Source organism: Leptosomus discolor, chromosome 9 (genome assembly GCF_034619465.1).
Source record: "Leptosomus discolor isolate bLepDis1 chromosome 9, bLepDis1.hap2, whole genome shotgun sequence".
NCBI classification, from domain to species: Eukaryota; Metazoa; Chordata; class Aves; order Leptosomiformes; family Leptosomidae; genus Leptosomus; species Leptosomus discolor.
In genome coordinates this window covers 6,321,828-6,337,174 of record NC_141399.1, presented here as the reverse complement: position 1 = coordinate 6,337,174, position 15,347 = coordinate 6,321,828, and the positions used below count along the sequence as shown (strand labels likewise).

Genomic DNA, 15,347 nt, shown 5'->3' with positions numbered 1-15,347 from the left:
ACAAGCCAAGCCTTTCCATACCTCCTGTCTCTCCCTGTTCAAGCATCGGTCAGAAGAAAACAGACAACACTCATGGAATCCCAGAAAAGTCTCTCAGGTCCCCATTCAGAATCTGCTCAGCAAACTCTACAAAAGAAGCTTGTCTTTCACATATGATGGAAATCACTGGTCTTCTGAAAACCAGCTAGGACAGTATTTTGGTTGCCGGAGATCACAACTAAGATGCTAAGCAACAAATTTTCAGCTGGATCTTACTAAGCAGAGATGTAGAGTTTACAACAGCTCAGTCTGATGACAATTCCTTCCTGAACCCACTTCCCAATCTCTATGGTCATGCATATCTGCTTGCCACTGCCATTTTTAACAAGGCTTCTCCCATTTAATCTCTGATAACCCTGTAAATAAAACTGTCTGCAGCTCATCAATGAATAAACACCACAAAAAGAAGTTGCTACTTATTCCTCTGGTTGGCTAAAAGGCCAAGCTGTCTCAGTGCACTCACACACTGTGATTTATCTGTATGGTGCGCATCATCCTGCAGATGAGGTAAGCAAGCAAACCATCAGGGCTGCCAGCGAAGCCTTCACTTGAAATCACAAAGAAAAGAGAAAACATGAACCGAGTAGGACAATTCAGAGACAAATTTGGCCCTGCTTTCAGCTACAGACATTCATTAAATATATGGATTTGGGGCATATTAATGGACTTTCCAAAAGTCTAGGTCCTGCAGCAAGCAGAAGGAGGTCGGAAGCACTTCCGGTCAGCATCAGCACATAAATAGAAAACACAGCACTCTCAAAAAAGCCAAGCTGCACCAGTAATTCATGACGGAAACTGCTCAGCTGGCTACACCAATTAACAGTCTGCAAGTCCAGCCCCCACGTGAGGTGACCTGAGGAAGCATCTTTTCAGTACTTCATTTGTGGACCCTGACTTACAGCAGTGAGGTGGAAATCTTTTCTGCTGCTAAATGTGTGTTGCTTCATTCAGCACAGCATGGAATTGATAGTTATATTGGTATCAGTTAGGTACTCTGGGAGTCTGAAATACTGCCCAATTTTAAATAGCTGTAGTAAGGTTGGAGCTTATGCTTCCCTAAGCTATTGTCAGTGCAAAAGACAAACTCTTCAGAAGGGTAATTCAGAGCAACAAAGTCAGATGAATATTCTGACGTGTCTTCTCTACATAGATGTACAGGGAGCCTGCTGAAATAATCTGCATAAGCAGCGTCTTCAGTGATCTAGTGGTAATGAGAAGGAACACTTCTCCTTTACCTTTTGCCTAGTTAACTCTGCCAGTCAAAGCAATTACAGTGTTTGAAAGAAAAATAGGCTGCGGCCTCCAAGCTGGGCTCAAGCTCCAAACTGCTTCAAAGCAATGGCAGGATTGGCTTGCTAGATTGAACAGTCTTTCTCCACTAACAGTTATTTGATGATGGTGAATATTTTGTAGAACAAAAGAAAGAACTAGGTCTCTCTTACACTTTATTACAGTGAAGAGGCACTCTTTGTCAAAGGGATTGCTCAATGGCACTCTCTCCCTCTTCAGAAACAGGATGGTTATTGGGTTCTTAAAGATCCAGTCTCCGTTCCTGTCTGAATATTGCAGAGACAGCTGTCGAATGCCATTCTTTCAGGCACCATCTAACATGGCTGAAGTCAATAATTGCCTTCTCCCAGGATTAGGCTCCTTAAAACAGGCAGTATTTTGAAAAGAAAAAAGTCAATCCCCACTTTTCATCTTAAATTCTATTGTCTGCTCTCGGTTAATAAATTTTCTTAGCTTTAACAAGTAACTATTTTTTCAAAAGTGACTGGTGATGTCAAGTACATAGCTCGAAACACACTGATTTTTCAGGAGCAGATACAACATGTTCTTAAAAACCAGCTCCTCCTAGCGTAGCCCAGGCTAGGCACGTCGTGCCTCAAACAGCATGGACTTCCCACCTCAGTAAATACTTGTCAAGTTACAGCTGCTTGACCTACGGGACACCAAACAAAGCCTTTGCCAAACCCAAAGCTTCAATTCACCCCTTTAATGTGCTTTGGGACATTTTACTTTGAAAAACGTTAACATTGTCTATTGACTGCAAAAACTTTATCTCAATTGCCATCCAAGAACATGCTAATTTGTATTAAACAAATGAGGTTAATTATTTACTTTCCACAAAACGAGCTACACTAAAAGCTCTAAATTATTTGCTTTCCTGATGAACAAGGCATTATCTTGCTCACATATCAGATTCCATCACAGATCTGATCACATATTAGAACATCAATCTAGGTGTTATGTCAAACAGCAAAGATGAGGCTGGGAAACACAGGCCCCTTGAGAAGAGCCCCCCAAGCCCTCTAAATGCTGTATGGTGCCACATGTCAGACACAGGGAGCTGGAGAATCAAAGACGGGGTGACTATTTCATCTGTTACAGGGAATCATGAAGTAGGATGGGGGGTTGCTGCAGTGTACACATAATAAACTCATGTCTGGGGAAGAACATGACACCATAGTCTAAAAAGGAGCATGAAGCTCTAGCTTCATGGGCATCTATTTGAAAAAGAGCTCCATAATCTGTCCAAACTATTGATGAAGAGCAGAGCCTTTCTTTAGCCTACCAGAGAAAGCACAGCATGCAAACCTGCTTAACAGCCAATCAGCTTGATTGTGTTTTACAGTTCTTTGATAAAAGGGAAAGAATTCTTGGTGTCAACTAAAAGTATGCAGTCAAGCATTCTGAAACATTATGTTAAAAAGATTATCATAATTTACACAACACATAATGAGTGTTCATCATACGAGCCCACCACACAGGATCACAGTGCCTTATTACAGGTATTTCCCTCAGGTACATGTGCATCTTTGAAAGCCAAAAATGACAATTCGTTTTACAAGACTCTTCCCTGAATGACAAAAGCTGAAGAAGGTTGTTCTCCAGGTTTTGCTGTGTAGCCAGCTCTGAAATGCTCTGCTAAGCAGCAGTTGTTTACAGGGAAGGTCAAGAGGGCCTAATTAACTTGTCATTGTGCGTAGACTCCCTTCCCCATTGAAGTGATTCAACTAGTTTCCACAACAGCTACCTGCAAAACAGTAATGCGGATCATCCTCTCACAGGATATTCACTGGAATCACTTTATGGGCTTCTGCTGCAACATGTCAGTCACTCTCCATAACTTGCAACTGGATTTTATGGGAAATACACGAGAGCTGCACAGCATCGGGGAACACAGAGCTGGAGATGGGGCAAGGCAAGGAGGTAGTTTGTGTAGCTCCGATACACACGTTGCTGATGTGCTGCGAGCACATAGACAGACACAGCAGCTATATGCAGGTCACAGTCAGTCCTGCTTGCCAGGCCTGAAGAGATTTTGGCAGGCACACGAGGAGCCTTCAGCTCCTAACTCGAGACAACCACCAGAAGCAGCCAGAAAAGAGATCAATAGGTTGTCTCATCTGGAGGATGGAGCCTCTAACAAATGCATCCCCACTTGCTAGGGCCGAGCTGAAGTGGATGCTAACATTAGACCTAGACCCACAAGGGTCTGGCTCAGAGCTCAGAACCTTACATATGCATTTAAGGCATTACACCTAATTTAAGAAGGAGACTACATCAAACAGCAACACTTGCAGAAATCCCCGTGAAGCTAACTACAGTACTGAGAACGCAGTCATCTCATCGTGGTGTTGCAGTCAGGCTCCTGACCTCTCCTAAAAACCAGAGCTCACAAGTGGTATTTTGTTGACTTACCCCTCTCTCCTCTGGGATCAGACATGCCATAGGGCTCACTCAGCTGTCCAGTTTTAGGACTTGCACCGATATCCTTGCATTACCACATCTATATTTCTTTCTGCTTTCAAGCTGATGTGTCTGCATGATCCTAGCACAGAGATGTTGCTTCAGAGATCCGGTCTGGTATCTCTTCATGAAGCCAACCCAGCTTGTTCTAAGCTGTTTCTGTCATTCATAAGACGACATTACATTGTGCCTGGTAAATATGCCCTACCACAATAGTGCATCCTTTCAAATGCAATATTTTTCCATTCGCCTCGCTATGCAAGTTAGGAGAAGCAGCAGCATACCACGAGCTGAACTAAACCACAGTTCAGTATTTGTGTCACTTAGTGAAAGAACTGGCTAACATATGTCTGAGGGCTTTGATCTATTGCCCACCAAAGCCAGCAACACCATTGTAAAGTGTCTTGATAACAACTGGATTAAGAGGGAGGAGATAAAGATACATTTCAGGACACCTTTGGGTAAGGATAAAGCAAAACGCCACAAATCCCAAAGTCCTAGCAGTCATGAAGTCACTCCAAAAACTGTCTGGTGAGCGTCAGTACATAAAATTGCTAGAGAGAAACCATGAAAATTTACAGTAACTTATTTGTTGTTGTACTTTTAACCCATTGCACTGATTATAACATGCTGTCAACAGCCTCATCAATTATCCATTGCTAAAAAGTGGGCCCTACCATTCTGCAAGTGGTATTAATTGGTCTCAGTAGCACATAATGAGTTTAAAAGCTCCTACCTGCGTGCCCCCGGGGATGGTGGCTAGAGGCGGACAACAATTTACAGCAGACCATTAACACATAGACCAGAAAGAGCCAGTCAGACAGAAGCATTGATTTGGCACAGAATCTCATCCTGGAGGCAGAAAAGGAAGCAGTTGAGTGAAAGAACAATGTGAGTAGGGAATAACATAAAAATGATGTGGGGAGGGAAAAAGCTGAAAAAATGCTGAAGAATAACTAATATGGCTTAGTACAAGGCAACACTGACAAAATCATATTCATGGTTTAGTTGGGATCAATTCTTTGTTAAGCATGTTTTATAGTTAGAAGCAATGCAATGGCTATCACATGTTGAATTACCCACAAACACATATTTATAACAACACATTATGAGTACAATACATTTCTGTGTATGCGAGGTAAGGGACAGGGGGTTTTTGGATTAAGATCCATCCACAATTTTAAAATATAGGTATTTATAAGTTGTGCTACTATTTTTAAACTGCACCTGCCTCAAAGCCATAGAAACCTCACAGAAAAATGTCCTTTTTACTTAATACTTACTTCTCAGGACACAATTGTTAAGCCACCAACTTCCACGTAGCCATGCACATGAAAAGGCTGGATCTCCCAAGCACATAACGTCTGCCAGCTTTCCTGGAGATCATTTAGTTTGCTGAGGGTTAAACACTCATGAAACCAGCACCTCAGCCAAATAGGCGAGGACTCGCTGCTCTGCCAGGGTGTTAGAAACTGCATTTCAGAAAACATTTGTTCCAAAGAAGGCGGATGTTGTTAGTCTTATTCATGTTTGTGTTAGAACTGAGACCACAAATCCTCAGTAATTTTGCTGCAAATATCTGCAATTAAATCCTTCAATAGCTTATGTTATGCCATTCATCATATAGAAAGGTAATCTAATCATTTTCTTAAACTCAGTTATGATGATTTATTACTCATGCAATACATAAATGGGCATTATGCAGTTGAACCCTTAGATATAGTGTTCCACGTTTCCAGCAAATGCTGTAAGCAGGAATACATCAAATTAATTAAAGGCAATTTATAGATTTGCATAAATTGAACTAAATGCTGCTTTCATAGCAGTGATATTAGTGTGCAGTTAATCAGCACACTGGGATTTGGGCAAGCCTGCCATCAGCATGCACCAAAAAGTCCTTTGGGAACTTCTCCCGCTGCAGATTCCAGTTCTGACTATTCCAAGTATTTTTCCAAGTAATTTGTTTACCTGTATATCTTTAAAATACTTGAGACCATTCAGCTAATCCAATAGTCATGCTGAATAGACCGATAGTTTAACAAAAACACCCTTGTGCCTTAGCTCTACTGTCAAAGCCCAGTGAAGCACTCTGATCCTGTTTTAAATTTAGTAACCATCTATGAGTGAAACCAAAACAGATGCCATGTTTTCTCCGTTAGAAGTGCTTCATAGTTTCCCCTTTTGCACATCACAAAACAATTTTGTTCTCTCATTGTGTATGATCGGGAACACTGGTAAAGCCCAAATCACAAATGCACTCATTAATATCAAAAGTTAAGACACCAAAAGCCTGTTGTATGCAAATATGTTTTAGCAACAAACATTATTTTACACTTGAGAAAAAAAATACATCGGTGAAAAACCCAGCACCTTCAACTGTCCTTGTAGACTTTACTCCAGCCTACAAACTTCTTTTTTTTAAACCTACAGAAATACTGCTAAAAAAAACTCCCTGTATTTACAGATTTAAGAAAAAGAAAATATGTAAAGCAGCCACATTTTAAGGACTGATTTGGCAAAATCAGTAGGTTTTCTTGCTTTAAGAAAGTGTTCTGTTTAAAGCCCAACATGTTGCCACCCTGAATGCAAGTGAACCAGTACAGGAAGAAACACACTGAGGCTCTTTTGCAGCAGTATACAGGAGCCTTCTGCAAGCATGAATCAAGCCCAGAAGATAGAGATGTCACTGGTCCTTGCCAACCCTACAAGTATCCTCTTATGGAGCACTCCCCAGCTAATTCAGAGCAGCTACACTTCAGCTAATAAGCATGGACCTAATTCAAATTTTGCACCCAGCTGAACCACATAATGCTACTGCAGCTAATGGGATTGAATCACTGTGACCCAAGCATAAATGTTATTATTGCTGTTGATCCAACAGTAGTCAAAGGGAACTGCCCAATAAGCTCTGAAATCAACCTACCATTTCGGATTTTAGTCATTGAAATCTTCCCCAGGTAATCGAACCTCATTTTCTTGAGGAAAGAGCTGAATTTAACCTTAGTTTTCTTGCTCTCTCCATGAGAATCACCAGCTTATACCTCATGCACCAGTTACCACTAAATAGGAAGTCATCAGCTGCTCATCTTGCAATACCATCGCTCTGTGGCTCTAAATGCAGACACAGGAATCTGATCCAAGTATCAGTGGAGAGCCCAGCTCTGGGGTCACTCTGTAGTATCACAATGAAGACAGCGACCTTCCTTCAGGTTTCCTGAGGTGTGACTGAAAGTCGGATTTAACCCTTGGAATTAAATACCACAGATCAGACATTTTGAGCATGCTCTTTCTGGTGCGAGTTGATGGAAAGGGCAAGTATGTAGTCCCAAATCATACACCACATGCTCAACAGCTGCTGTTTCACCATGTAAGTGAGCCCAGGTGTTTCCACCATTCCCAGCGCAGCAGCAAAGCTGGTCTCAGTGAAACATTCTGTGCTGACCTAATTTCAAAAGCTTTCCCAGACTATAAGTTTGACCTTTTTGAAGCTGTGGCCATGATATTAGATAGAGAACGTGAACCCAGGCAACCTTACCCCTTTGTAAGTACGTTCAAGTCCAGGAGTAAGTGTATCACTACAAAGCATCAACCTAGTTACATCCAAACTGAAAGGCTGCACCATCACACTGATACAACATTTGCAGCTGTAGTCTGCCTTGCAGGTAGACAGGACACAAGTCTTCAGCCTGCTAATATCAAGAAATCCAAGAGGATCTTTAAAAAGGCAGGGGAAAAATGAAATTGGCAGACAGATGCAGCAAGGGGTGCTGAGCCCTTCAGCGTCAGTGGGCTGCCGCTTTCAGAAATGTCAAGCCTTCATTCTCTGTTGGATTCAAGTAGATATTGTTGCTAACCAGAACAGCAAATCTTCAGTGTCATTTGAAAGATAAAAAGTGTTCTTACCTTGGGGACTTTGCAAGAATTTTGTTCCAGTCAAACACAATTATTTCAGTGTGTTTTTCATAGTTATTCCAGATTCCCATTTGCGGCAGCAAATAAGCCTTTCTGCATTTCAGAATTTTTCCTTTACTTTGGGGACCTAGAAAGAAAGCCATTTTACACTGCAATTAATGTTTGGAATGGTCCTGTGAAATAGAGCTTTGTTACCAAAAACCATTGTTTCACAGTGCCATCTACAGTGCAATCCAAGGCAAAAGACAGCAGTGACGCTGCTCTTTTCACTTGTTTTCAAGAACACCGAGAAACTGATAAGGCAGCTCTGAAATATCACTACATTAACTAAAGGCAGAGTTTGCTATGCTAGAAATTACTAACATAACGTGAACAGCTCGCTGCATCCTTATAACCACATGCCCTCTCACCACTCAACTGCTGTGAAAGCTGTAAGGTCTAAGATGCCACCAAAGCGCAGATTTCCACATGGTTATGCGAAACCTCCAACAGTTCAACCAGAGCTTATCAAAGACAGAGGAAAAATCTTTCATTGGCTTCATAAAGATTTGGCCAAGGCCCTTGGAGTCTGGCTGCCTCAGGAGCAAAGGGTCTATAGGGTCACACCCATAGGATCGTGTCCATGTGATCAATGCGTTATAGCACTGTCTACATTTAGCCTGTACCCAGGGCTAAACGGTGACAGTCGCCTATCACCTGACAGCCCCTCACCAGCCAAGGAAGGGAATCAGGAAAAAGGAAAGCAAACCCATGGGTGGAAGTGAAAACAGATTTCATGAAACCACCGATACCAACAGAGAACTACAGAGTCGTACTCAGCCAAATGAATACCCAGTCACCCCAATCAACCAGGGAGCAGTCAGAGCAAGAACCTCAACGAGAACCCCCGAGGAGCTCTCACCTCAGCAAACCTTCCTCCTTTACCATGACCATGACATTATGGTCGGGGCTACACCTGTAGCTAATGCAGGTCAGCTGCCCTGGCAGCTGCTAACTGCTAATGGCCTGGCTGGCACGGCTGGGCTGTGAGTCTGTCCCAGCCAAACCAGGACATGTACCCTCTGACATTTTTGTCTCTACTCACTTCCAGCATCACACCTCACATCCAGCCCACCTGTACCCAGGAGCTCCACTTTGAAATCGCTATATAGAGACACTTTTCTAACAGTACTGACACGCGTTCCACAAAATAATGAGCTCAAACTCTCCATTTCATAGACATTCAAGTCTCTTTGCTTGTATTGTTTATATTTGTTCTTTCACTTTTATCCCTGGGCTCAACTTGACCTTCTGCTATTGAAACCATGACACAGTGCAATTTGTGAGAGTAATAATAATGTAGTCTTCACCTACGGAGTGATCACAATAACCTTTTCTCATCTTCTCCACCACTCTTTTCATTTCACTCTTCCTTTGATCAATTAGAAATTTGCTTTTAAGAAACACAAAATTACACCATCACATTGGAGGGTAAAGCACCTCTGAGGTCATAAAAGCACAGAGGCAGACACCTTTCAGAATCTTAGGATAGGAAAGCCCCTGGCTGAATACACTCAACTCCCTTCTCTTCAGAACACCAGGAGAAAATAGGGTAATTGCTGAAATTAAAGAGGTACCAGGCCAGCAATCTATAATTAATCACATTTTACTCTGTCTTCTCTTTCCAATGTGGAGAGTTTCAAAGTAAGCCAAAATCACAATGCAGCAGTTCTAACCAAAACAAAACATGGGCAAAGAGATGCCTTAAGATAAAGCACTACCATCCTGTATTAATCCTTTCTTCCACAAATACATACAACATAAATAAAAAAAAAAAATCGGTGTGCCTCGAAAGGCCTGTTGAGAAAAAGCAAACAAACAGGCTTTTCAAAATCGTATTGAATGACTGAAATGGTGGTATGGTACATTTTTACCCATTTCATAATAGGACAGATAGATAAATATATTCTTACAGTGCTCTCGTAGAAATCAATATTGCAATGCACTAACTCAGGTTTTAGTGCTTATCTGTTCCATAATTTTTATTAGAGAGGGAAAAAAAACAGTGTAGATGCATCTACAGGTAAATACTAACTTTAGCGTAACCTGTTCTGTAAACACATGTTAAACGCCGGTAAAAGACAAGAAGTATTGATTATTCTAACTCATTCTAATTAAATGTAGACAGCAAAAGTAGCAGATGATACAGCCACCAGCATGTCTTGGGGCTTTCTGATGCCCTCCAGGTAGTGATATTTCTTAAGAAAATAGAGTTGTTTGAAGGGAGTTTAAGGCAAACTTCTACAGTGCAATCTTAAGTCTGAGATTCAGCTGGTTTATGTCAATAAAGGAGGCAGATCAGAACAGAAGCAAGAGGCTCACCAGATTAACAATGACAAAAAAGACTCCAGGCTTCTTATGGCAAACCCATGTTTTGTGTGTGTTTTGTGCTCGGTGGTTTTACTGCTGGTCCCTGCCTCGTCTCAGGGCGCAGCGTCACTTTGGAAAGCGGAGCTGCCTGTTTGCAGGCTGCACAAACAAGCACATCGCTCCTGACCTCCTGCGCCAGGAGCTCTGCTGGGGCAGCGTGGCCTGCGAAGGCAGCTGCTCCCAGGAGCGGGCACCAGCCCTCCCACCGGCCACCCGCGAGCAAACCGAGCGCCTCTTTAAACAAAAATCAGCATCACCTCCCAAGAGGTGCCAGTATGTCTGACAACAACTGGAATTCCGTGGATGAAGCCCTTGACTTCAACGCATCACGGTTAATTTACACAAGAAGGATTTAACAGAAGTTACCTGAGGAGAACAACCCGATGAAGAAAGGGGTCATTTTCAGACAACGAGCCAGGAGGCAACTGAACCCCCACCTCCATCTCTAGCAAAGCTCTAGAAAAGAAGGAAGGAGGAAGAGGGAGAGGGGAAGGGCTCTGCCCTCAGTATTTACGCACAGGCTGGCCATGAACAACTCCTGCTTTGCACGTTAGTCACCCCGGAGGGCACACAACTCTCCTGTGTCAGTATTTAGGGCATCCACGTGCCCAAACCAAGACCGTGGGATCTGGTACCTAATTGCAATGGTCAGATCTGCTGCGCCTCAGTCCCAGCACAGTCTGTTCTCTGTGCCTCTGCGCTGCAGTAAAACTGGTATAAATAACATTTCTCTACTCCAGAGAAGTGTTTCAAGAACAGAAACAATAAAGGTCTAAAGTTATTTGAAAATTGAGAATTGTATAATTCCTTTGGCAGACGGAATAAGGTAGCATTTTAAATTAGGTACTTTTCCTACCAATATTTACATGTTGTAAAATACTTCTTACGGCTACTTTCTGTAAAGAATAAATTACTAAACCATTTTATGCCATCTTTTATAATAAGCTATTCAATAATTTAGAAAACCTCCGTCCATTAAATATGTAAAAGGCCTTAATTTCTCCATTCTCAGAAATTCCTCACTTAAAATAAAGATAGTGCCTCCCTTAAAAGATCCCTCTTCTGTACAGCAATTGGTAAGAAGGAAGCAAGTGCAGGTGTCACCTACTTTACAGGGTGATTTGCCAGCCTGAGGGTTTAACCCCACCGTCAGCCCTGTGAAACTCTTATGTCCTACTGAACAAAGAACTGAGAGAAAACAGAGCAACATCTGCAATTTCTTAGAAGAGGGGGGGGAACAAAGATGTAGTCTGGTCACTACGTGTGTTTGAAAAGCGCCGCTCTTCGAGTTTGAGGGGAAATAGAGAATAAAACCAAGAAAAGCTCTAGCGCGAACACCCTCTTGGCCAGCTCCACCTGTCACGCACCAGCTAACTAACGCAGGTCGCCCATTTCAGGGCTCAGCCACCATAAACAGGACGTACACTTCGCAACATCCCTCCAAAAACCCCTTTTACCAACCCACAGAAGCCATTTGCCCCGGGGCCTACAGGCTGGAGGGCAGGCGCTACCCCTCAGGGGAGGCCCGACACCTGAAAGGTGACACTCCTCGCCCCGGCCTGGCAGCCCACAGCGGTTTTAGGGCCTCGAGTGGGGACACGGTGTTGTCCGTGCGGACGGTAACCCGATTTTTGGCGGTACTGGGGCGCACTCAGGGGGCGATACGGGCCGGCGGGAGGATCTCGCCTCCCTGAAGGCGGCCGGCGGCCCTGCTGCGTGGCGCTGCTGCCCCCTGGCGGCCGCCCGCCGCCTCAGCGGCTCCGCCGGCGCCCGCCGTCCCCCGCCCCGCTCCGTAGCGGCGGCCGCAGCACAAAGGAGCTGTCCCCAGCCCAGGCCGCATGCATAATTTAGCGGCGAGCTATTAAACACTTCCAACTTTTGTCATTACTCGGAAATCTCATTAAAGCTCATCGGTACAACGGGCACCATTTGCTCCGCCGAGCGCCGCGCATTGTTCCCCACCGGAGCCACCCTGGCCCTCAGAGGGATCCCCTCTGAGGCCACCGCCAAGCCTCTAATTTGCCAGCGCTCCTTTGTGCGAGAGCGAACTGTCCATGCAAATTAAATTTTGTCGTTAATCACATTAACACGTTGCTGTCACGGGATTCCTCCGTTTGCCCTCGGAGGGCAGGAGGAGGCGCTGGGCCGGAGGGCATCCCACACGGCCTCGCAGGCCGGTCCCTGTCTCCTCAGGGTCTCCCTTGTGAGCCCACAGAAATGGGCCAGCCAGAGGGAAATAACGCCTTTTAGACTCCCAATTCAGTCCTTCGACCCTCACCCAGAAATCTCTCCATCAGGTCAGGCAAGCTGATGAGAAGAATTCAGTGGCAGTAAATTCACCACAGCTAAGTTATTCCAACAGTTAATTAGCCTCACTTTAAACACCGCACCCGATTTCTAACATGAATTTGCCCAGCTTCTGCTTCTAGGTATCTGCTTTCGTTAGGCCTCTTGCTGGCAGACGAGAGCACCCTCTGCTCTCTGGGTTCACTGCCCACCTCCCCGACCGTCACACCAGTGAGACAGAGGAAGGCTCCTTGGAAGGCTTGGCACCGCTAAGTCCGTTGTGCAGCTCTTCTCTGCATCACTGCCAATTTCTTGACATCAAGTATTTTGAAGTGAACCTCAGAAGGTACCATAACCAGAGATGATCTTTATCACTGTTACCACAAACAGAGGTGACAAACCTTCCAGCTTGTACTTCATGGTCCCTCCAGATATACCCTGCATGTCTACCTGGCTGGTGCACCACATGGGGCTGAGTACGGTGCTTGGAGCTCTCAATTCTGCCCGTCATTACTCACACCAAGTGACAGCAGGTAGAAAGGCACTGTGCAAACCGAGAAAGGACACAAAGTTATGCACCTGGTAATATAAAACTATTCTCACAGTGTAAGAAAGCACATATTTTGTTGAGACCAGTTCCGCTACCTTTTACTCCCAGAGTCAACACCAACATTTCTGCTGCATTTACTCTCCCACAGGTATCACTGAGAGGCTGGATCACATCAAGCTCCATAGCACAAGGCGAACTGAAGTGAAAAGGCTCTTCAAAGGAAAACTATCTAAACAAGGTAGCACCAAACTCCAAGGGTGCTTCCTCACTTTTACGACAGCCATGTAGCCTAAAAACCACAGAGAGGCTGTGGCCGTTTCCAGCACTTTTCAGACCCCAGCAGACTCCCAACACGCTTTACCTGCAATTTTTTAAGTGCTTTTGGATGGCATCACTTTCCATTTATGACATCAGTCTCTGCTAGCAGCTACTCAGTCCGGCATTGTTTTCTTTTCCTCCCCACCTCCCCCAGTTGCTGTTAAGTGAGATTTTGAAATATTCCTGTGGAAAGGACTGACTAGTAGTGACAATGAGATTTAAAGGTAATAAAATCCACAGCCTCCTATGAAGGGAGTGCTGAACTGCTACTATATGCACACAGCATGAGATATCGACCACACCAGCAGCCAGACCATCCACACACAGACAGACATCCTGTGTGCCATGTGTTTGGGAGGAAATGTGTCTGTCTGCACCAGCATTTGGAGTTCTCTAGGATTTGTCTTCACTGTCTCCTTAGAGATGAGAACAAACCTTCTGTCCATTGTGGGCATGTTAAGATGTGTTGGGAGGACTGCAAAAATATGCCTAAGCCACCCTAATTCTCTGCCCCAGTCACTGCAGCCTTCCTCAGTTAATTATGCTGGAGTGAGAACAGTGAGTTGGGTGGATGCTCTCTTGGAAAGCTTTTTTCAGCTGGACTCATTTTAAGTGAGAGTTTGTGGCCTCCAAGTTTAATCCAGTGGTGCTCAGGTCACGCAGAAGCAGTGCACAGACTCAGAAAACAAATTCAAGCAACGGACTGAAGGTGAGAACTAGAGGACTGCGAGAAGATGTCAAGCTCACATACCATAAGGAGGAGTTTGAAATCAAAGCTGTTGCCTCCTCTGCTGAGGCAGAACAAGTCAGGCGTCTACTCGGAACCTGGTGCAATGCAAACTTCAGGGGCTAGTTCAGGTCCTCTCCAGGCAAGGGAGCACCAGCTTCTTCATATAAACTAATTCCAGTGTATATTCTGGGGACCTCTGGTCACCAGAACTCACAGCTTTCACGTGTGCAAGAAGAAGTAGTCTTGCAAATGAAGCATATGAGTTACGCTGGCACAAATAACTGATGACTTGCAGTCCAAAAGTATAATCTCTGTGTATGAGATGATCATCTAAATAAAACAGAATCTCATTTATAAATTGAACTTTTAGGAAAACGTTTTAAAATCTGCACTCTCAACTCAAAGTGAGCCCTCATCTTTCCTCCAGGAAAAATTCCACCAAGACCAATAGGACTGCTCAGAGAGTAAAGTACAGCTATTCTAGCTGTAAAGTAGAGGCAGAATAGACCCTTTTCTCCACACAGCATTATTTATTATTCATCACCATCCCAACAAAGAATGCTTCTGCCAAAGTAAACTCCTGAAGAGTTAAGTATTGCCATCAAGGTTTCGTTTTTAAGGTTGCACAGACTTCCCAACTTGGAAAGCCAACACAGGACATCTCATTACAGCCCAGGATTTCAAATCTTTCAACTGCATTTATCAGAGAGAATTTTTCATTGTGATTATGCAGCTTCTTTCAGTCCCCCACTACAGCTCAAAATCTTCCCTACCCTGTGGTGTATGGCCTACTTAAGAGATGGGCAGACTTGCAGGTGCTGTGTTCGAGGAAGCACGGGAATTGCTTCAGCCCTGTTCAAAGCGGAGGCAGAGCGGAGACAGTGCCCTGCTCCACTCCCTCCTGACCTCCCAGGAGCAGAGCAGTACTCATGTAAAGCAGGCAGCACACCAAAAAATGTGGAAAGAAATGTCTTTGAAGGAAATCTTTTCAGCAGGATGTTTCATCCATGGCAAATACACATTTTTGCCTACTGTAAACTTTGCCTGCCAGGTAGCAAAGCATTAAAGTTGTTGCACATATTATCTCGAGCAGCAAGACATTGTTTTCTATACCCTGAATTGATGGAGGAATTTCATTTCTCCTACGGAAGGAAAAGATAACTAATCCAGTAGCTACAGAGCAGGTCACTCACCTTTCTTCCCACTCACCAGACACCCAGGTGAGCTGGTAGGTTATTTTGCAGAGATCACTCAGGGGAGGGAGGGGTGGAGGGAAGGGCCTCATGTTGATTTGTGTCTCTGGATATTGCACTGGGAGGTCCCAGACCTGTTCTGAGTGCCTGGTGGCCA

The 15,347-nt window shown here is 44.2% G+C and overlaps 1 protein-coding gene across 1 annotated transcript in view; it reads right to left on the bottom strand.

Moving 5' to 3' along the window:
- The window catches only part of TAFA4 (TAFA chemokine like family member 4), a 50,289-nt gene extending 42,514 nt beyond the window's left edge, over positions 1–7,775 (bottom strand). The window contains exons 1-2 of the mRNA XM_086470205.1: positions 7,696–7,775; positions 4,529–4,644 (exon numbers count right to left, since the gene is read on the bottom strand). Coding sequence (XP_086326331.1) covers positions 4,529–4,644; positions 7,696–7,775 — 196 coding nt within the window. The remainder of the gene's footprint in view (positions 1–4,528; positions 4,645–7,695) is intronic.
- Between the last annotated feature and the right edge of the window lie 7,572 nt (positions 7,776–15,347).